A 21,353-nucleotide genomic window follows, 5' to 3' on the forward strand; every position below is an offset into this window, starting at 1 on the left:
TCCGTCTGCTTTTCTCTGATACCAAAAGAGTGGTGTCTTTTCCAACACCAGCTAAGTGTCCAACAACTCAATTTAATTCTGACACTAACTACCCAGAGTCAGCACAGACCCCACAGGTCAAGGGCTCAGTCCTACAGCATTGCCTCCACTTCAGATGCCAACAGCTTACATCTTGATCTGGGTACCGGTTACATGGGTATATGCACATGTACATTTAGATTTGTGCAATTGAGTATGTCTAAGTTACATGTAAATTTAACAAAAATTTTTTTCAAATGTAAAATAGGGTTTATTTGAATCCCAGTTGCATCCTTTGCTAGATATGTGACCTATTAGAAGCCATTTCTCTCCAGGCCTCAGCTTTCTCAACTCCAAAATAAGGATTGGACTCAATGATCCGAATTACATCAAATGAGGCCATCAAAACAGCTCTTTAAAGTGTTCTTAAAAATCGGGGAATTCCCTGGCAGTTCAGTGGTTAGGACTCTGCGCTTCCACTGCAGGGGGCCTGGGTTCGATCCCTGGTAGGGGAAGTAAGATCCCACATGCCACGCAGTGCTGCCATCCATCCATCCATCCATCCATCCATCCATCCATCAATAAATAAATAAATAAATAAATAAAGTGTTCTTAAAAATTGAAGGAAAAGACAAAAACACTATTTTAAAAAAAAAAAGTTCTCAAAAACAAATGGCCCACAGACGTATGGAAAAACAATTAAGCAACGAGAACACCTTTTTACCCCAGAAAATACATGTGTTTTAAAAATTAAATGCTAATATTTAGTGGGTTTTTTTAATTTCTTCTAAAGCGTTCACTCTATTATGTCTTCTTCCCAAAAGAACCCAGAATCTCACAACCATGGGGTTCAGTAGTGTTCCTCAGTTCCGGGCCATCATGGGTCTGAGCAAATCAATGTCATCTCATCCCTGTGTCTTAGGGATGTGTCCCATGATGGGAAAACAGAATGGAACCCAGGCCTAAGAAAATCAACAATTACATTCCTTGGCTTCTAAGTTTGGTTCAAAGGCAAGCTTGTGACCTAAGATGATACAATCGAAAGGAAGATGGGACTTTGGTTTGATAATTGGGCAAAAGAAATTCAGTTTTTCCCTGCATGTGACCAAGGAGGCTCATGGCTCTGAGAGCTGCCGGCAGCCAACTTGCTACTTTGAAGGAGTCAGCTAAGGAACAAAGCCAACCAGCAGAGGAGGGTGAAGACAGGCGGATTGCAGCAAATGCTCTCATCATCTTGGTGACAACATGCCCCTTGGGGTCAAACCACACCTAAAGCCTGCCCTGCCTCTGGACTTTACAATTATAGGAGACAAAAAATTCCTTTTTATTACTTGAACCAGTGTGAGTTAGGATTTTTCTCACTTGCAAACAAAATTATTCTATTTTTTATAGCAACGTCAATGAGGATTCTAGAAAACTGACCTTAATATGCTCCTGGTAGAAGTAAAATCTGCATTACCTTTTGAAGGGCTATTTGGCAATACATAGCAAAAGATCTAAATATGGGCATACCCTGCAACCTAATATATAAACTTGTAAGAACTCATTCATTCATTCAACAAGTATTTAAGCACTTCTTATGTGCCAAACACTAAACTAGGAGTTGGGGGTTCAGCTACAGACAAAAAGTCCCTTATGGAACCAGCCTTAGGAAATAACCAAGGATGTGTAAAAAGATTTATCGACAAGGATGTTAATTTCAGAGCTCTTTATAATAGGGAACAATTGGAAACAATAAAAATGCCCAGCAAAAGGGGATTGCTTAAATAAATTTGGGGGCATTGACATGATAAATTGCTATTTAGGCATTTTAATGAACTGTAGCAACTATTTAATAATAGACAAAACTATTCACCATATACTATTAGGTGAAAAAAGCTGATAGTAAAACAGAATGTAGCGTAACTCATAACAGACACGTGTAGGCATATATTTATGTACAAGAAACACCTGATATTAGACACTGTAAAATATTGTTATTCTGAGTAGAACTGTGGGTGATTTTGATCTTCTTTGTACATCTTATGCTTTTTCATAATTTTCTGTCATAAATATGCCTTTCCTTTGTTAGCAGGGAAAATATCCATCTTACAACATAACCTCAAGTAGTTTATATATATATATATATATATATATATATATTTTTTTTTTTTTTACGTGGTCCTCCCACTGTTGTGGCCTCTCCTGTTGCGGAGCACAGGCTCCGGACGCGCAGGCTCAGCGGCCATGGCTCACGGGCCTAGCCGCTCCGCGGCATGTGGGATCTTCCCAGACCGGGGCACGAACCCGCGTCCCCTGCATCGGCAGGCGGACTCTCAACCACTGCGCCACCAGGGAAGCCCCACATTTGTACTTTTTAATGGAGTAAACCAAACAAGGTCTTGGAGCTGGTTAATGACTGCTTGGACTAGGCCCTAGGTCTCCTGTTTTGGGATCCATGGCTATTTCCACCACACAGTGTCCTCTGCCTCCCAGCAACAGCATTAGAATGAATCTGTCATCAAGAGACAGTCATTCAGTACATTTGGAGAGATCATCAGCTCCTTAAAATAACTTGGCAGCTCCAAGGCTCACTGTTTAAAGATTTAGAACCAAAGTACACCCTGAATTAAAAATGTGAAGAAACACACGGTGGATTTAAAATGCTTGCATTCTCCTCCTTCCCTTTCAGATTTATATACTAGAATGTAAAGTGTGCATACGCTTAAAGCCACTTCTACACGGGCAGAGTGAAACTGTCCCAAGGGCGAGGTTGGCAGGGGACATTTTTGTCCCCCTCCACTACTACCCCCCTATGCCCCCGCTTTCATTTTTGGCCTTCCCTTGTCCTCCAAAGTGACCCTATTCCGCTTTCTATTTTCTGGATGCTTGATGTGAAAGAGGCATTATGATTTTCATGATTGAATTACAGTTACAAATTTCCATTTCACTTTACTTACCAGCTTAGATGTGGTTTAATGCAGCATGACTAGAATTCTCCCAGAGGTGGATCTGAGCTGAACTGACTAGGTTTCTGACTGCCAACTCTTCTGCACACTAAAATAGCAGCATAACCTATTACACACATTTGTTATCTGTTACTAAGAGAAAATTACCCACCCACCCAGAGAAACAGAAATACATCTGATCATGGGACCTCTCCAAAGGGCAGAAAACCTGTTAGTTTTACACCAGAGTGCTCACACAGACTCTCAAAATAAGTAAACGTTTCCAAACAACCAAAACAAAAGACTCCGTGGAAGCCATTTTTTTGTGTCCCAAATTAAAAAAAAAAAAAAAGTGCCTGGCCTAAATACTTTACAAGTGGTTAGTTCTAGCTAAGAATGTATTTTCTCTCATCAAGCATGCAAGTAGATATCTTTAAGACAGCAATTCTCTTCAGTAGATATTTCTTCAGTGTTCATGTGTATAGAACCCTGTGGAGGACTTAACTGACCTACGGGAGATCCAATAACATCTAAGAGGCCAACCCTGCCTGGAGGAGACTTGCTGCCCAGAGCAATGTACTACCTCTGGAACAGGCACCTCCTTAAGTGGGGATAGTACTTCTCTCCGTTCATGAAATGCTATTACCCTCTTTTCTCAACTTTCTTTATAAGCCTTGGGCCTGGAGTTCATTTCCATGATTAATTTAAGAGGAAGGGAGTGTGGGGGGAAGAAAATATATAAATGAATGTGAAACTTGTAACTTTGGTTTTGGCTTTTAATAGTCAGATAAAGATTTTGAACCAAGTGGACAATAATTTACTGTAAGTAATAAAGTCATATGGATCTTGCCATGGAGTAGGAACCAAGGATTCAGGGCTATCCATATGTAGTCATTTGGATATGACAAACGTGGAACCTATTTATAACTTTTAAAGTACTTTATGGCTCTTTCTTTCCAAAGAGGCACACATCATATTGCATGAGGTCTGTGAATATACAAGCGTTCTTCTCTGCCAAAAGCAGCTGAGCAAGCAAAAGGATTACCCCAGTATTGTTTTTCAAACCTGAATTTGTAATGGGTAATTACACAGAAATATTTGGTACTTAATAACCTTGAAACTTTGAATTCAGAAAGATTTTATGCCCCCAAGGCTACATGGTCTGATGGCTCAGGTTCATAAATCCACTGAGAATGTATCTGGCTATAATAACTGTACCCACCTTTGTGCAGATGTCACACAAACCCATCGTCAGTAACGCCTGGCCCTAGCCCAGTGCCTGCCTTTGGGGGGGCACTCAATGGTTTGTCAAGCAGAACCGGGTATGAATTATGGCTTCTGTTTAAATTGGTTTGGAAAATAAGGAAGCTCCATTCCTCTTAACCTTTGTTTTCAGTGAATCACATAACACCCGATTATTGATAATGCTTTAATTATCTCTGGAATTCAAAATCAGGGATATCCAGGTATTATTTAATACAAAATGAGAGAAGTTTCAAGTGAAGCTATAAATTTACTGTTGGATTGACGGTATAAAAGCACACCAGGCAGGAGTTACACGGGGTAGGGGTAGGGTGGCTGCATTATTTTCTCTAGGACTATGGCAGGGAAGCATCTTATTTCCAGAAGCCGAGTTCTACAACACAGGTATCCCAGCATAGGATCAGAATTTCCTTGTAGATCTCACCACTTTACCTAGTGAACATTGGAGCTTCTGGCTACCCTCCTAGACACTCTCCTTCCCTTTGTCACAGTCCCTCTGGGGTGGGCTCCTGTCCCGGTAGGAAGAGAAGTGAGACAGCCAAAGTCACTCTTCTCTGTAACTAGTTTCCTCTCACAAAGATGCTTTGCCTGAGCCTCATCTAAGTACAGTAATTCTTAAGTGACACTGCAAGATGGATGTTGAATATTAAAAAAAAACACGCCTCTTCTGTTTCATGGCCTGCTTTTTCTAATTTTAAAAAAATCATCTTTCATTGTACCAGTACACAGAGTTCCTTTTAAACCTGTATTTTACTTAAGCAATGAGGAGAGGGTGTTTACAATTTCACTTTCTGGCTCTCATATGTCTGTAAAATATTTTTCTTCAACTGGATTTTAAAAACATTTTCACAAGAAACTTTAGATTTCTTTCTTTCTATCTCCCGCTGGGGGTTCAAACTTAAAGAAACTGATGACCTCAAAAGGTCAACCTCATGCAGATGTCAGCAAGATGAAGAACAGAATTCAAACTTTTGCACAAGAATATTTGCATTCCCATTAGCTTTTGCAAATGCAATATATCTCATCCTCTTGGGCTGACTGCAGAGGTGCCCTGGAAAGAAGAACAGAAGTATGTGCCTCTCTAATAGGTTAACATACTGAACTGCTTTAAAGAGAATAAATGTTGCAGCCCAGGGGCAATTACTGGGTGGACTTCAGCGGAAGCTCCTGGTGGAAAAGACTTAAAAGCAAATTGTGTGCCAACAGTGGGGGGGGGGCATTCTGCTCACATTAAATATCTTCATCCAAACCTCAACTACGACCATGATCTTACAGCTTAGTTGAAGGTACTCTTGATAAAAAGAAGTTGCCAAAAGCTGATATAAAAAAATAAATATATATGGGCTGCACTGAAGTCTGTATTTCTACAAATGCTTTAAAGATTTGATGGTAGAAACCAGTGATTATGTAACAAGTTGATTTCAAAAATTACACCTCTTACAATTACTGTACATCCTGATAAGACAGTTGAGATCAAGTCACTAAACATCCTTACAATTCAAATAGAAGGAAATGGATTAACTCTCCGCTTAGGGGAAAAAAGAAAAAGATTTATGATGAGAAATCTGTACCAGTCTTCCCGAGTAGTTAGGGAGGAATAAGTTAAGGAGGTAACACAAATTTGGTGACCGTGAGGTGAAGTACTAATTTATGGTCCTTTGAAATAGAAAGCGGTGTCTGATAGACAGGTGTCTACGCTTACTTAGCTTGGCTGGGCGGTGAGCAACGAAAGCTAGTGGTTCTCCGCAGCGCACCCGAGGGCCAAAGCTTTTTTTCCCTCCTGGCTCTGCCTCGCTGGTTCTCCCCAGCACCGGCTCTTTGGGGTCAAGGAAGGTTGGGGGCCCTCCTTCTCACTCTCCAGACCCGGGAGCATCCAATTCCGGTATCGTTGGCGGAGCTCTTGGGCCCCCGCGCCCGGGAGGGAACTGGCCTCCCAGCGAACCGCCCCAGGCATCCGGGCCACCCCCCAGCTCGTCCGTTCGGGTCGCCGGCCCTGTCGCCGAGGCCGAGCGCAAAGACCTCGCGTTGCCGTTTTGGAAAGCGACACAGCTCCCAGTTTGGGCGCAGTCCCCGCAACCCGGGTCCCGGCTAGGGCCGCGCCGAGTCCCTAGGACTTTGACGGGTTAGGGCAGGCGACGCCGAGAGCTAAGCCGCCTCCAGCCCTCCCCAGCCCTACCCCAGCGCCGGCTCCAGTGCCCGAGCCCGGCGGCCCAGCGCCGCGCCGCGCTGGGAGAGAAGCAGCTGTTCCCAACAGCTGGGGGGCGGCGAGGCAGGGCGCCCCAGGTGCGGCCGCGGCCAATCGCAGGCGTCCGGCCCGCCCCCTCCCCAGCCAGGCGCCGACCCCCGGCCAGCGGGGGAAGGGAGCAGAGAGGGGGAGAGCCGTCCTCGCCACTTGTCTTCCAGCTTCCGCGGCGGGAGGGACGGAACCCGAGCCGAAGCGCGCGGAGTCCCCCGCCCTGGGCCCGCCGCCGCGCCCCCCGCCCGCCCACCTCCGCGCCCGGACGCTCTCACCGCCGACCCTCCCCGCGCCGCACCCGAGACACCTACCTAATTTCTAGGGAAGAAAAATCTACCTCTAAACGCACCCAGTTCTTCGCTTGAGGACCACCCTCCCTTTTCAGCTTTGGCCTCCCCGCCGGGTGAGTGGAAACCGTTTGCACATCCTACAGAACCGGAGCCTAACCCAGACGATCCGGAGAATTTGTACCGTGACCGGCAGGGGGGGCGGGAGGAGAGAGCGAAGTCAGGTCTCCGGGGCTGCTGGCGACTTCGGCAGCCGCGCGCCTCGCGCCCTCGGCCGACCCCGGCCGCTCGCCCCCGCCTCGCCACCACCCTCGCCCCCGGGCTCGCCCGCAGCCCCCGGCGGCCGCGCAAGAGTGCGGGAGACGCGGAGCCGGAGGAGGAGGCGCAGCCGCTGCCCCAGCCGCAGCCGCAGCCGCAGCCGGAGCCCGAGCCGCGGGGCGGGCGCGAAGATGCACACGACCCAGAAGGACACGACGTACACCAAGATCTTCGTCGGGGGGCTGCCCTACCACACCACGGACGCCAGCCTGCGCAAGTACTTCGAGGTCTTCGGCGAGATCGAGGAGGCGGTGGTCATCACCGACCGGCAGACGGGCAAGTCCCGGGGCTATGGATTTGTAAGTTGCGCGGATGGGGATGGTGGTGGAGGGGACGATAAAGAGCTCGGCGGGGAAACAGAGGACCACGGGGTCGGGGAGGGACAGAGTGGCGCTTGGCCCGAGGGGTCGGAGTTGGGAGTGAGGGGCTCGGCGTGGCCGCGCGAGGACCCCAGCGGACGTGACCGGCGCTGCCTCTTCGCTCCCGGCTGAACTGAAAGTTTGCGCGCGGTGGAGCTGGGGAGGGAGGGCCGGCGCCTGCCTCGCGGGGTTCCGAGGGGACCGAGAGCGCTGCGGTGTCGGGGGACAGGCGGAGCAGGGGTGGAGGGAGAGAACTGTGATGACTGCCGGATTTGGGGGTGCGGAGGTCTGGGAGGGAGGGGCCGTAGCCCCTTCGAATTGCACTCCCGGGTTGGAGGCCGGTCGTTAAGCGCGCTGTTGCTTTGTAAAAATGCGTGTGTCTTCCTGGCATTACGGCTGGGGCAGGGAGGGGACACCCCAGGAGGTCTAGGGCTTTTCTTCTTATGCCACCCCTCCCCACCCCTTTTTTAATTGCAAAGATGAGTTCTTTTAAAAGATGAACCTCTGGCTCTTTCTTTGCCGAAATGAAAGAGAGCATAGTAACCTTCCTGGAGATTTCAGCGAGCAAATTCAGCTGCTGAGAAGCCGGGAGCCCCAGGGTAGGACAATAGCTATTGTCGCTGGGGAGTGTTTGTGGGGTTGGGAACACCGGCCGGATGTGAGGCTAGTCTTTCTTTAAAGCAAACAGTGCCTCTCAGGCCGGGTAGGGACCTGGGGAATGGTCGGCGGAGGGGGAATCTGGCGGAGTTCTAAGACAGAATTCAGGCTTCCAAATCTCTGCTAGGCCCTACTAGCACCCTTAGAACTTTGGGGGGTGAGAGGGCCGTGTTTCTTTCTTTCCTCCTTTCTGTTTTCTTCTTTTGTTTTGTTTTGTTTTGGGTGGAGGATCAAGGGATAAGTTCCAGCCCCCTCCCCCCAAAAAAGAAAGAAAAAGTTTAAGACCCCCCGCCCCTCAGTTTTATTAACACGAATGACTTCTCCAGTGCGATTGTTGGTTTCTTCAGGGGTTGATTTAGAGCTTTGTGTGTATGTCTGTGTGTGTATGTTGCTAAGGTCACCATGGCTGACCGGGCTGCTGCCGAAAGAGCCTGCAAGGATCCCAACCCCATCATTGATGGCAGGAAGGCCAATGTGAATCTGGCATACTTGGGAGCAAAACCAAGGATCATGCAACCAGGTGAGCAATGTCCCTCGACGCCCCACCCCCAACTAGAGACCCCCGCTACTTCTGAATAGAATGAATCCCTGATTGGGAAGACACTAGTTCCCTGAGAATCTGTAGATGTTTAGTAAAGGTGAGCTGTGGCTGGTTATTCTACCAAGGCATTAAAGGTAGATGAGAGTTGTAAACACTCCTTTCCTGAATTGAAATGTACCTATGGGCAAAAAATAGATCTTGGGGGTCAGTTCAGTTTGCACACACCCAGGCTTGAGCTTGACTCATCTGTTTCCTATATACAATCATAGTTCACTCTCCACTTTCTGGTTTTTAGCCACTTGTAGATCATTCACATGTGGATGCTATGGGCCAAATGTGTCAACTCCAGCTGGTTATACTTCTTAGTGTTGTCTCTCCTTTTGCCACCCGTTGCCCTGTGTTCAGAGCGGGCAATTCAACTGGAACACTGAGCCAAGAGAAGCATAGGGGTGGTGGTGCCTGACTGGTAAATGTTCAAAATAAAGTCCCAGAATATATTAGAAATGAAAGAGGATGAAGAGATTTCATGCACTCCAGGACTCTTTTGTCACAGATGAAGAAACTGATGCAGAGATGAGAAAGGGTTTACTCCAAAGTCACATAGCTATTTGTTACCAAAAGGGAGAGAATTTTGTTTATGTGAAAACATGACCTCTTGAATGGTTTACAACACTGCCCTTTGCACGAGCACAAATAATTGTGAATCGACTCTTGAACAAATGTAATCTTTTTCTTGGGCATGCAACTTTGATTAAGTCGTGTGCTCTTCATTCTTAAGTCTATGCATCTGAAATTTTGGAAACAGGTGGACACTTCAATGCAAACAGATTTACTAGGGAACTAGGTTGTCAAGAAAGGGAGTGCATGTGCAAATATTTGTGAGCATTAAAAAACATGTATTTGTCTAATACAGTGTGTGTGTGTGTGTGTGTGTGTGTACGCTATCCAGAAAAGAAAGAAGAGTTTGTTTTGTGAATTTTTAATACTATAATCTGTAAAATCCAGAATCTTACAAAGCATTGTCCAAGGCATTCCAGAATGTTCCAAATTAAAAAGGCTTTTTTATAGATCATGATTCAGAATTGTAGGAAGATTTGTGACATGTAACTTCATTATCAAGTCCTATTGTTCTTGGTTTCATTCCACAAGAACTTTCTCTATGTCTGATTTTCTAAGGTCTTATTCGGTGTCTGTCAACTAAACTTTGCAGATCATTTTTAGTTTCCACTTGTAGCCTACTAAAATTTTTATTTAGATCAACAATAACATTAGTAAAATGACTTTCAAAAATATGTATTATATTTTCTCTAAAGTATTAAAAGAATGATTACCTCTTCTAAGTGAAAGGTGTGATTGCATTTTATATGTAGAAGTAATAAATGCCTAACCATGCACAAATAGAGAATGTGGTATGTTTTATTGTTAGGTTTTGCCTTTGGTGTTCAACAGCTTCATCCAGCCCTTATACAAAGACCTTTTGGGTAAGTCAATTAATCAGGCCCTCCTAAGTTTCAGTATGGATATCATTTGTTAACCTGCCTCTTTTTTATATCCAGATAAGACCACCACCATGTCACAGATTGTTCCCGGTTATACATATTTATATATGTTTGTGTATTTTGAATGCTGATAAAATAAATATTTTTAGATGAGTCAAGTTATCTGACCAAGTATGCAGCCTCCAAAACAGACACATTTGAGCTCATGATTAACAAAACAAAACAAAACAAAAATACCAGGTATGACTTGTGTACCAGACGATTGTGTCCCAACACCATTACTACTGTTCAACTTGACTCAATTGTATTTATCTCTTTCTAACCTGACAGGGCTCGTATACAGTTAAGCTAACTGATCAGAAGGATACGATGATAAGAGGTGGAATAGTTCTGTTTGGAATTAAACTCTGTAACCAGTAGACTCAGACACACAAGCTCAGATGGTGATTAACGATGCATGGATGTTGCTGTTGTTGTTTTATTTTTCACAATAGTCAATAGACCTCCGTGTGCTTTATTTTATTTATTACAGTAATGAAGTGGTGTTGATAGCTAAACTGTGTGCTTTTTTACTTAATTGAAAAGAGCTGTAGTGAAAGTGTTTTCTTTTCCTCGGGGAAGGGGCTCTTTGTGTTTTTGGTTTTGGTGGTGGTGTTGACGGGTGTTGACTTTTGACTTTGCCATGGGAAGCAAAGGGCCCTTTTATTCCTTGCTTTTAAGCTGTAGCCTGTGACTTCCATTTAACCATATTTTTGTAGTGAGTGCTAAATGGTGTGATTTCCCTCTGTAAGAATACAGATTCATCGCTTGCATGTCCTAAGTTTCTGTTTTACTGGGGTGTTTTTCTGGGAATGGGGTTCTTTCTTTGGCAATGTATATCCACTTCTAGGCCTTCTAATGTAAAGGTTCAACAACTCTCATCAGATTTCATTAACACTGGCCAGTTTTTTGAGTAGAGTAGCACTAACTTTCACCTTTCAGACCTGACTCAGGTGAACAGCCTGCTTATATTTGTGTTCTGTGGGTTCTGTGATTACCAGCTTTCCTCATCCAAGCTCCCCCATTTCCCTTCCATTCAGACACGATATGAGTGGGAGATCCCCACCTACCTCAATGTATTCCGAATACCTAGGGTCTGTTTTGGCTGTTTTCTACCTGATCAACATGGTTGTAACTCTAATGCCAAAGATTTACACTCTCTTTTTAAATATTCTAACTGTTTAGAAGTGTTTCATCCTCAACAATAGTTTCTTCTCTAGCTTAGCACCTGTACATCTACATGTGTAACCTGGAAGGTTGGATTCTACCTACAAAGATAGATGTCTACCTTATGTGTCTCCAAGAATAGATCCAAAAAAGTAATAATAATTTGACTTGGAAGAGTCGAGTTATATTTTCCACAAACACCTTCTTTATAACCTTCCCTTTACCATATCGAGATCTCACTTACTGACAACCCTTACTTTTTTTTAAACCGTAGAAGAGTCTTCTGTCCAATATGATTAGAAAGGGCCTTCGTTTACCCATAACAATCTATCAATGCCCCATCCAAACCATTAGGGATACTGATGATAAACTGTGGGTTGATGGGTTCAGCTACTTCTGTGGATCCCCCTCTCATTGGTCTAGACTATGTTTAAGGTAGAATTGGGGATGAGAACATACATCTTAAGAAGTGATGGTGAACTTAGTCATGATCTCACATTAATAATCTTGAGACAGTTGTTAATACAGCTAAATTGATCAACCAGTATAAGCATATGAGTATTTTTCTCTGTGCTAGTGGATGGTACAAAATAAGGAGATTGCACTTTAGTTTGGGAAGCCAAACTAACACAAACGAATTAGGAACTATTGATTGCTAAATTACTTGGTATTATTTTAAGTACAAAAGGAATTCAGAAGAGCAAGAAAATAGGTGAGTTGGAGGAGTTGGACAAGGCTTTGTGAGGACTGGAACTAGACTTGGACCAGTGGGTAGGTCCTGGACAGGTAAAAGGAAGACGGGACATGTCTAAAGGGTGTAAGATGAGGGGAGCATCAGCAAAGGCAAAGAGGAGGAAAGACTCAGTGCATGGAGAAACCAGACTCTTATGGAGGGTCTTGAGAGCTAGAATAGAAATTTGGACTGGCTGTGGTAGTCCTTACAGATTCTTGAGAAAGAAAGTAGTACAAGGGCAATAACAACCAGAATAAGATGTGTCATATGGAAATTTTAAATGAAGCATATTTTGATAGTAACCTTTGGTTTTTCATCCCTTCTAATATTAGCTGTCTTTATAAAGGATGGTGATTATTACTGTTTGCATAAATTGTTTGAACTTGAGATTCTTATTAGAAATAGATAGCATTCCAAATAGACCAAGCAAGGCTTCTCTTTCTTTTTTAAGGGATTCTTAACACTGCTCTAATTCCCAGAGTCTGTACCTAACAAATCACACCTGGTCATCCTAAATTCTATTTGAATGCCACATGTTCTTATTTTTAGGCCTGGAAAGAAGCTTGAGAATTTTTAATCTTACTTGACTTGTTCGAAATTCTAGGAACTATTTTTTTATATGGTCTTTAAATGGCCCCCAGATTACTCTGGGCCTTTAAAGAGAAAAACCTTGGCCAGAAGGAATTTCTGATGTAACACAGTGGGCAGATGTACAGAAATTTGTGGATTTGCTAAACAATATCTTATAAATATTTTATATTTGAAAGAATCATTTTCTTATTGAAACGTTGGAGAGGAGAGCCTATGGATCTGTGAGTAGAAAACTCTGGGCTAGTTTCGATCATGTTGAAATACACTTAAATATTTACTTAGTAAATATTTAGCACTTAGCACTTAGTACTTAGCACTTAGTACTCCTTTAAGTGCTAAGTTTAAAGGAGTACTCCTTTAAGTGCTAAACTTAGCACTTAGTACTCCTTTAAGTGCTAAGTTTTACTCTAGTTGTGTTAACGCATAATAAGTATTATACTGTCCACTAAGTGGAGCAGAAGGGACAGTAATTAACATTAACTGAACACCTGCTACTTGCCTGGTACTGATAAGGGATTTACATAAATTATATAATTTAATTATCACAGTAATTATTTGATGAAGGCACTGTTAATGTCCTTTCCATGGGTGAAAAATTGAGATGCAGAGAGGTTAACCAACTTCCCTCAGGGACTACTAAGTGATAGAGTCTGGTTCTAGGTTCCAAATCATGGCCTCCAAAGCCATGTTCTTTCCTCTGTGTCAAGCTGTAGTCTGAAAGACACAACTCGGCTCTCTCTTATAATCTAGTAAGAAAACTGAGAAGCGCCCAGAAGGGCTGTCTATATGGCTTCAGATAAGGCAGAGAGACATGAAGTTGGTGGGATCCAGGAAGTCTTCATGAAAGAGGTAGAAGTTGACCTAGATTTTAAGCTATGATGGAGGATAGGGAACTCTTGCAATGAATACATTCCTCACTGTTGGCTCTTCACATAGATAATTTTATTTAATGCACAGCAATTCAGGGTTGGAAATACTAGGATTGGAAATATTAGGTTCATTTCACTTATGAGAAATATATGAGACTAAAAAGGTGAAGCCAATTCCTGAAGGCTTTACACGTGGCGAGTGGTAGAGCTAGGGTAGATAGGCTTGCGATTTCAACAGGTAGAGATGGAGTGAGGATTGGCATCCCTGACAGAGGGATGTGGCGAGCGAAGGTGAAGCTCTGGGTGTGTGTGGTGTGTCCAGGAAACATTGAGGAGCCCAGCTGACCTGGGTTCAAGGAAAGGTGAGAAGAAATACTGGAAAATGTATTTTGGAGCCAGAAGTATAAAAGGCCTGGCATGCCGAAGTTTAAGAAGTTTGCACTTAGTTTGGTAGGATGTTAGGGACCTAGGTTACTTTAAACAAGTGAATGAAATGCAGCCTGTGTCAGCAGTTTATGTGATAGGTTGAAGGAGGAAACTCTTTAGGATGTCAAAAGTCACAGAGAGATGCCAGAGGGAACTGAAGAGATAGGAAGAAAAGGAAAACATAGTAAATTTTCTTTGCAAGTTGTCCGAAGTGTCAGCTTTGCTCTTGTGCTTTCATTTCTGCTAGGCATTTACATTCTATGATTCACTGAGGGAAAGGATGTTGGTAGCTCTCTAGCAGGAGGGAGATTCCCAGATTGCCTTAATGGGTTCTGCAGGCTATTAAAAGAGCTCCTAATACAGGAATTGCTTCAGAAGTGCTACCTCACCCTTTAGTCCGATTCTGCCTGCCTTCTGAACTATTTTAGTCTCTCCGTGCTCTTCTGGAGTCTCCTTTCCCTAAGCCTTAAAAACTCTAGGGTTTCATTTGCCTGCTAGATAGCTTCCTAACCCTTGCCAGACTTCATGTAGTTTTCTGATATTCTAAGAAACTTTGTACTCATTGGTTGGCATTTTCAAGTGAAAATTATTAATGTAAAATAAACGCAGAGACAAGAGTCCTGTAAGCAACGCTGCCTGTGTATCATTTAAAGCATTCTTCACACACACACACACACACACACACACTTTTATCCTGCCTTTTCGTAGGCTAAACTTATTTTCAGTTACCACCTTTATTTAGAGATACAAGCCTAGCAACTATCGTGTTGTCCTTGGAACTTTGGGAGCACAGGGGTTAATGTTTCAGTATCAGTGAGATTCATACTGGCTGGCCTTTGGAGCTGATAGATGTTTTACTTTGGCCTTATAAAGACATTTTACCCGCTGGAAACCCTTGTCGCATGACAGGATCAAAAATAGCCCGGCTGCAGCCCCTGCTGTCCATCACCACATGTAAACTGGCATGAGTAAGGCTTTCTTATCCGTGTCTGCACATCGTGGACACGGCGGCCTCCAGGGACGGTGTTTCATAAAGCCACACCTGTCGCTCTGAACGAGCCAGTCACCTGACCCGCAGAGAAGTTCTGAGTGTGTGCATGACCACGCGTCTGATTTCTGACAAGCAATTAAGAACATCTCTAAGTGTCCTCAGAAACACTTGATGACGTCGTTTCTCCTGGCACTGGGAAAGATCTACAAGTCTAGTAAAATTGAGTGTATTTTTATCATTGGGGTCAAAGTTCACTACCCTCTGTGATAAATTCATCTTTTCCATGGATGTTGGTTAATGAGTGCTTTCAGTAAAACTCTGAAAAGGCAAAGCAAAATTTATGTTTTCATAATCTAAATATGAAGTTTTCTGTTTTGAGTTCTTTAAAATTCGAAGATTGTTACTTGTGCTTGTACTTCTTGTAAGCTGCTTTTGGCAACAACCAGATGGCATTATGGTGTCATATTTTTAGAAACATAGGGGGTTTTGATGGAGATTATTCTAAAGAAGGATGAAAATAAATCAGATATTCAAGGTAGCGTTTTAACTGGGCAGTTATGAATCGCAAGAGTGAGAACTGAGATGCATGGTTTTTTAAAATACCTCTTGTGATTTCTTTTTTTTTTTAACAAAATTAACTTTTAAGTAAGGCCATTGGAGTGTGTCTTGTATGTGACCTCTGAATGTATCATTTTAAAAGGTACGCAATTTTGTTTCACTTTCTAGAACTTTTGCAGGATAATACACCATAATAGAATTGATTTGTACAAAATATCTACCAGTAAGGAAGAATTAAAACAGATATGCCAATAAATCTATTTCTGTTGAGTTAGAGGATAAAACAAGACTTAGTAGATTCTCAAAAAAAAAAGTTTCCTTACTCTTATTATGTAATCCTTTTAAGTTGATATTAATTTTAGAAATATTTAGTTGTGTTTCCCTGACCCTACCTTTTCCCTCAACCTCATCATTTCCCCAAAACCCCTTCTGTCTGTCTTGCATAGAGATAAACAAGCTGGCTGACCTTCAGTTGCCTGATAGTCAAACAGGTTTGATTGACCCTTGTGTCTTTATGAATTTAATGGAGAAAAAGAAAGAAAGAAAGACCAAAAGCGTGCTGCACATCTCTTTGGGAATCACTGCCATGAATGTTAATAGCATTTCTGTAGCTTCCCACAACAGCCTCTTGTGATAGAGTGAGCTGCACTACAGTTCGTTTGAGAAGTGTGATTCTGCTGTGTTTACCACACTTGTGATCTTTTAAACTCCTTTTTTATTTTGGCGCCTGCTTCTCTTTTCATTATTATTATCTTTAATAAGGGTGACTGAGGTTGCAGAGAGATTAATGTGTGCTGAGTCTGCATAGCAATTTCCAGTAGGGTTGCCATGATAATAAACATACGGCTTTTGTTGAAATTTACTGTAGTTTTTGAGAAACCGGCCATCACCCTTATGGAATTGAACGATCACAGATTCCCTCTGGATTCCTGGTTTCACGGTTAAGAATCTTTCTATTGTCTAAACCGTTTTTGTTGAACGAACTCACCACAAAATTTTCTCAAGTCTTAACTCAATTCAGCATTTATTAAATACCTCCTCTGTGCGAGGCCCTCCTGAAACTTGATTTATTTTTCCAAACTTTGGCCCCATGCCATTTCTTGGTTCCAAAATGATCCCGAATCAAAATTCTGGCAGGGAGGGTATCCTATTTTCGTTGTTGAATTCCTTCTGGGGCACTCCATGATTTGGGCTCCCGCCAGAGTACTTTCACAGGTGACTGGCAAGTCGATATTGTGGCAACCCTATGCTCATAATAACCACTAAATTTGAGTTTGGTCTGATCTCGGAAGAAGCCATGCTCCAGACAGGAGGGAACTCCTGCCTGACTCTGTTTTCCGTTTCTCGACAGGATACCTGCCCACTATGTCTATCCCCAGGCTTTTGTGCAGCCTGGAGTGGTCATCCCGCACGTCCAGCCGACCGCAGCGGCCGCCTCCACCGCACCTTACATTGACTACACGGGAGCCGCGTACGCACAGTACTCGGCGGCCGCCGCCGCTGCCGCCGCCGCCGCCGCCTACGACCAGTACCCGTACGCAGCCTCCCCGGCTGCCGCGGGCTACGTCACGGCCGGGGGCTACGGCTACGCGGTGCAGCAGCCAATCACCGCCGCCGCACCTGGGACCGCGGCCGCGGCCGCCGCCGCAGCTGCCGCCGCCGCTGCCTTTGGCCAGTATCAGCCTCAGCAGCTGCAAACAGACCGGATGCAATAGGCCAGAACCTGATCAAAGTCGAGTTGTTTCCTCTTTCCCTCCCGATTTCCCAATTTTCAGTAGCTAATAAGAGTTAACATTGACTTAACAGCTTTAAAAAAACAACAACTATGCTATTGTGAAGCAGAATTATGATGATTATTATTTTTAATACTCCAGTAGTAGTTCTAGACGTGAAAGAGATGAGAATGAGGGGGGGAGTGGGCACAGTTTTGGAAATCAATCCCAAAGAGCCTGAGTAAGTAAAAGGCCGCGACGAAACGGTGGCAGGAGGTACAATGGAACTTCACTTTTATAACGGGATTTTTACTTTTGCTCTTTTTATAGTATCAGGGAAGCAAACTGCCTTTTACCAGTTAGAAAATGCTATTTGAATCTAGTTGAACCAGGGAATACAGAGTGAGCAATATGTAGCTTGAATTACATTTAAAAGCAGATTTAAAAAAAAAAATGGTGAAAGCACTGATTGTCAGTTTTAGCAGTCACTATGGCCTAGAGAACTTTTTCAAGAAGGTAATGTTCTTACTCTCAAAAATGGGCATCGAACAATCAATCTAGGAGCATGGCAGTGGGTGAAATGGTGGACAGGCACCAAAGCTATTTTCTCATCTACCCAGTGGATGAGTGGGACTGTGAAACAAGTGATGTGGAATGAATGGGTGCAACAGCTGTACAGACAATCAATAACACACACAGTTCTGGAAAGAACACATCACTTGTGCTTGTTTGATGAGCTTGTCACATTCTAATCCCTCTCCCCATCCTGTTTCAATTTTGGGAAACTTGTATCTGCTGGTGTCAGCAATTCTGATTCTGAAATAGGATCAGGCTTTTACTACAACAGCCTTCTCTTTCTATTTATTGTGTCGACTCGTGGCTTATGATTAAAGGCGGGCAAAGTTTGCAGACTCTAAACCCTTAAGAACTGTCTTAAGGACATTTATTTTTTTCCCTTTTTAAATAATTTTACACTTTTTAGTATCTATTTCAGAGTCATATTTAAAACTATTTATTAGTGAATACAGTACATGAGACAACAAGGTTACTGAGATTACAATTCTTCAACAATTAATGATAATGTGGTTTATACTGTGCCTTAATAGTAATGCTATTTAAGATATTTATTTTTAAGTTTTACTATGCTGCACTCTAAAGAAAGGAACTTTAGATGTGACACTGTAAAATTATGTATTCATCTCATGGCATAAATTATTTAGTAGGTCTAGATGTAGCATATTAAATATTAACCTATTCAACTAAAGATGTTGACTTGGATTTATTTAAGTTCATATGTGCACTGTATAAGAGAGTACTCTTACATTAACACATTTTAGTTTATTTTAGTTTTTAGGGTTTTTTTTTTAACAGGACCTATTGCTAGTTTCATGCTTCCTTCTCTGATTTTTGCTCGTGTAGCTCTCATTTATTGGTACTTCATTAGTTTAACACTCTTCTTATGTAGTTTATGTAGTTTTTAAATGCTGCTTTACATTTTTCTTCTGAAACTGCAATACTTGCAATTTTTATTCTTAAAGTAAATTGAATACTATTTTACACTGTATTGGATTTTTATACTTGAACAATTTCATACAAGGGAAGACAGGTTAGCATTTTTATGGACTTTCTCCATTATCACTGGATTTACTTTAAGTATTCCCATACTAGACAGTGTTATGTAATGTAGACATGACTCTCCTGTGCAAATTATTTATTCATTGTGTATATTGCTTTATAACATTTCAGATCTTCTAATCTATTCACTTGTATTAAATATAATTTTTAAAAACTTTTGTTGCATTGGTTGTTTCTAATTTTGTTGTAAAAGTGGAATGATTTCTCCCTTTAACTAGAAGTAATGGCTGTGATTTACAGGTAACATTTTCAGTGAGCAGAAAGCTTCCCAGATGCCCTGCTTTTATACCTTTTAAGTAAATTTCATTAACTCAGTATCTGCCTTACATTTAGCAAATGATATAGGTCCTCCCCCTATAGTGAACCCTAAAGGACGATTCATGGCAGTGATACTTGGTTACCTGAAGGTTGCTTGGAAGGAGTGGGCTGTAGAGGGGAACAGTCAGCTCGAAGCTGGAGTAGCACAGTGATGCTGGGATCAGGTAAACTGACGTTTGGTGCTAGCCTGTACCAGGTACTAGCAATGTGAATGGAACACATTGCTTTTTGTAGTTCACTTTTGGGGTGAGGTTTTTATTAATTTCTTGCCTATAATGTTGGACGGTACTACCTATCTTACATGGTTATTTAAGTATTAAAGTATATCAACTACTTGGCACAGTCAAATATATTACTATTTATCTAGATAAATGATTACTGGTAGCACTTGTTGTAATGTCCTATAGTGAAAGCTAACCAAAGAGGAAGTCACCTCTTGGAATGTTTCTATTTTTTAATTTTTGTCCACAATGATGTGGCCATATCTAATAATGTGTGTCTTAGAACATCAAATGAATGACTGTCATATTGTCTTAAAGTATACATGTTATGTTAATTATGGAATGGATTGTCTGTTGGTTCCTTGGTCTTAATATTTCCCAAATGCATGATATGATATCTTTTATTGAATTCCATTAGTTTTCAAAAATTATAAGAAGCAGAAAGTTATAATAACAGATTCCATCATGCTTTCTATTTTTTATTTTTTTATTTTTGGCCGCATGGCATGTGGGATCTTAGTTCCCTAACCAGGGATGGAACTGGTGTCCACTGCATTGGAAGCACGGAATCAAAACCGCTGGACCACCAGGGAGGTCCCAGACTTTGTACTTGATGATAACTATCATCCTATTTAGAGCCATCGTAATCTCCAACCTTAACTGCCATTAATTTTCCAAAGAAAATAGATACCACCATATCCCTAGGGAGAGATTTTATTGCACCCCAAGGTATTATCTTGGATCAGTAAAATAATTTTCTAAGTTACTTAATTCAGCCAATGCATCAATGATTATTCCAAAAGACAAGTTCAACATTTAATGTTTCAGATTTACAAAAGGTCACTTTTGTCCTCTGTAAGTCATGTATTGATTGCTGAGCTTTAAAATGAAACATTATTTGATTTATCAATTAAAAATAGGTTCTGGGAAAAGCTTGTCAAAAATAGCCATACTCAGGGAAGTCAAAAGTCCATGTATCCCTGACTATACCTTTCTTGGAGGTATTTACCGATCAACATTAGCAGTTATAGAGAGGGCAAGATTTTTACTTTATAATGCTAAAGCATGTATTTTTAAAATAAATAAAAGTTCTTAATTTCTAATAAAGAGGGGAGAATACCCATGACACAATGTCTACCTTGGTCAGGAGGTTAGTTGTATTTGTATAGTCGGAGAAAGCAATGGCCTGAGATCCAAATAGCTGGCCAAGTTCTGGTTTCTTTACTTACCAGCAGGGTGATCTTGAACCCTTCTATCCTGGTAACGTGTAAGCTGATCGTACCCAACATAGTTGATTTGTTTACCTCTCAGATTGTACTGATCAAATGAGTTAACTGATATGAGAGCATTTTAGAAATTCTGAACTATTAGGCAGATGGAAATTATACTGTGGGAATATATACAATATTCATTTGGAAATGGACCTCAGCAGTTGTCTGATATGAAATGACCCTCCCAAAAGAGGACAAAAGTATCTCATGATGTTACCTTCCTTTTGTCCCAACCAAGTCACAGCTGAACTTGCTGTACAGCAAGGGCGCCACAAAAATCACATTGAAAGATGGAGAGATGGCTCAGGGGAAGAAAGGGGAGAGGAGAAGGTTAGGGAATATATTTCTCTCACGGGAACTATATTTAGCTCCTTCCTCACTCCTGTCAAATATTGTTCTTCTTAATTCCCTCTGAGGCTTGAAAGCATTCATTAGGATGACAGCCTGAAGTTTGCAGGGGCGGAGGTACAAGGAACCAAAAAATAAATAAATGCATTTTCATGCTTACTTTTGTCCTCTCTTTTCCTTCAAGAGTTCCAGGCTGTTTCCATGGAAATTCTAACTTTGTTTTGCTTAAGCACTTCATACAGAAGAGGTTTCATTTGGGATATCTGTTCTCTGAGTTGAATTTTAGAAGTTCAATAATGATTTTAGCTAAGTCATTTACATTCCAGACTTTGAAATCTCAATCGTAAATCAAAATGAGAAGGAAATCAG

At 42.1% G+C, this 21,353-nt stretch overlaps 1 protein-coding gene across 2 annotated transcripts; it reads left to right on the forward strand.

Moving 5' to 3' along the window:
- The first annotated feature begins 6,615 nt into the window (after positions 1 to 6,615).
- RBM24 (RNA binding motif protein 24) lies at positions 6,616 to 18,948 on the forward strand. Of its 2 annotated transcripts, none has more exons than XM_060110605.1 (4): positions 6,616 to 7,348; positions 8,462 to 8,585; positions 10,033 to 10,087; positions 16,831 to 18,948. In XM_060110605.1, exons 1-4 carry the CDS (start codon positions 7,181 to 7,183, stop codon positions 17,192 to 17,194), a joined length of 711 nt encoding a protein of 236 aa, XP_059966588.1. In that variant the 5' UTR covers positions 6,616 to 7,180; the 3' UTR covers positions 17,195 to 18,948. The 2 variants fall into 2 exon arrangements, with proteins under 2 accessions (XP_059966588.1, XP_059966589.1); XM_060110606.1 differs by lacking the exon at positions 6,616 to 7,348 and adding an exon at positions 7,812 to 8,007.
- Positions 18,949 to 21,353: the final 2,405 nt, after the last annotated feature.

The sequence above is a fragment of the Mesoplodon densirostris genome, chromosome 10, assembly GCF_025265405.1.
Source record: "Mesoplodon densirostris isolate mMesDen1 chromosome 10, mMesDen1 primary haplotype, whole genome shotgun sequence".
NCBI classification, from domain to species: Eukaryota; Metazoa; Chordata; class Mammalia; order Artiodactyla; family Ziphiidae; genus Mesoplodon; species Mesoplodon densirostris.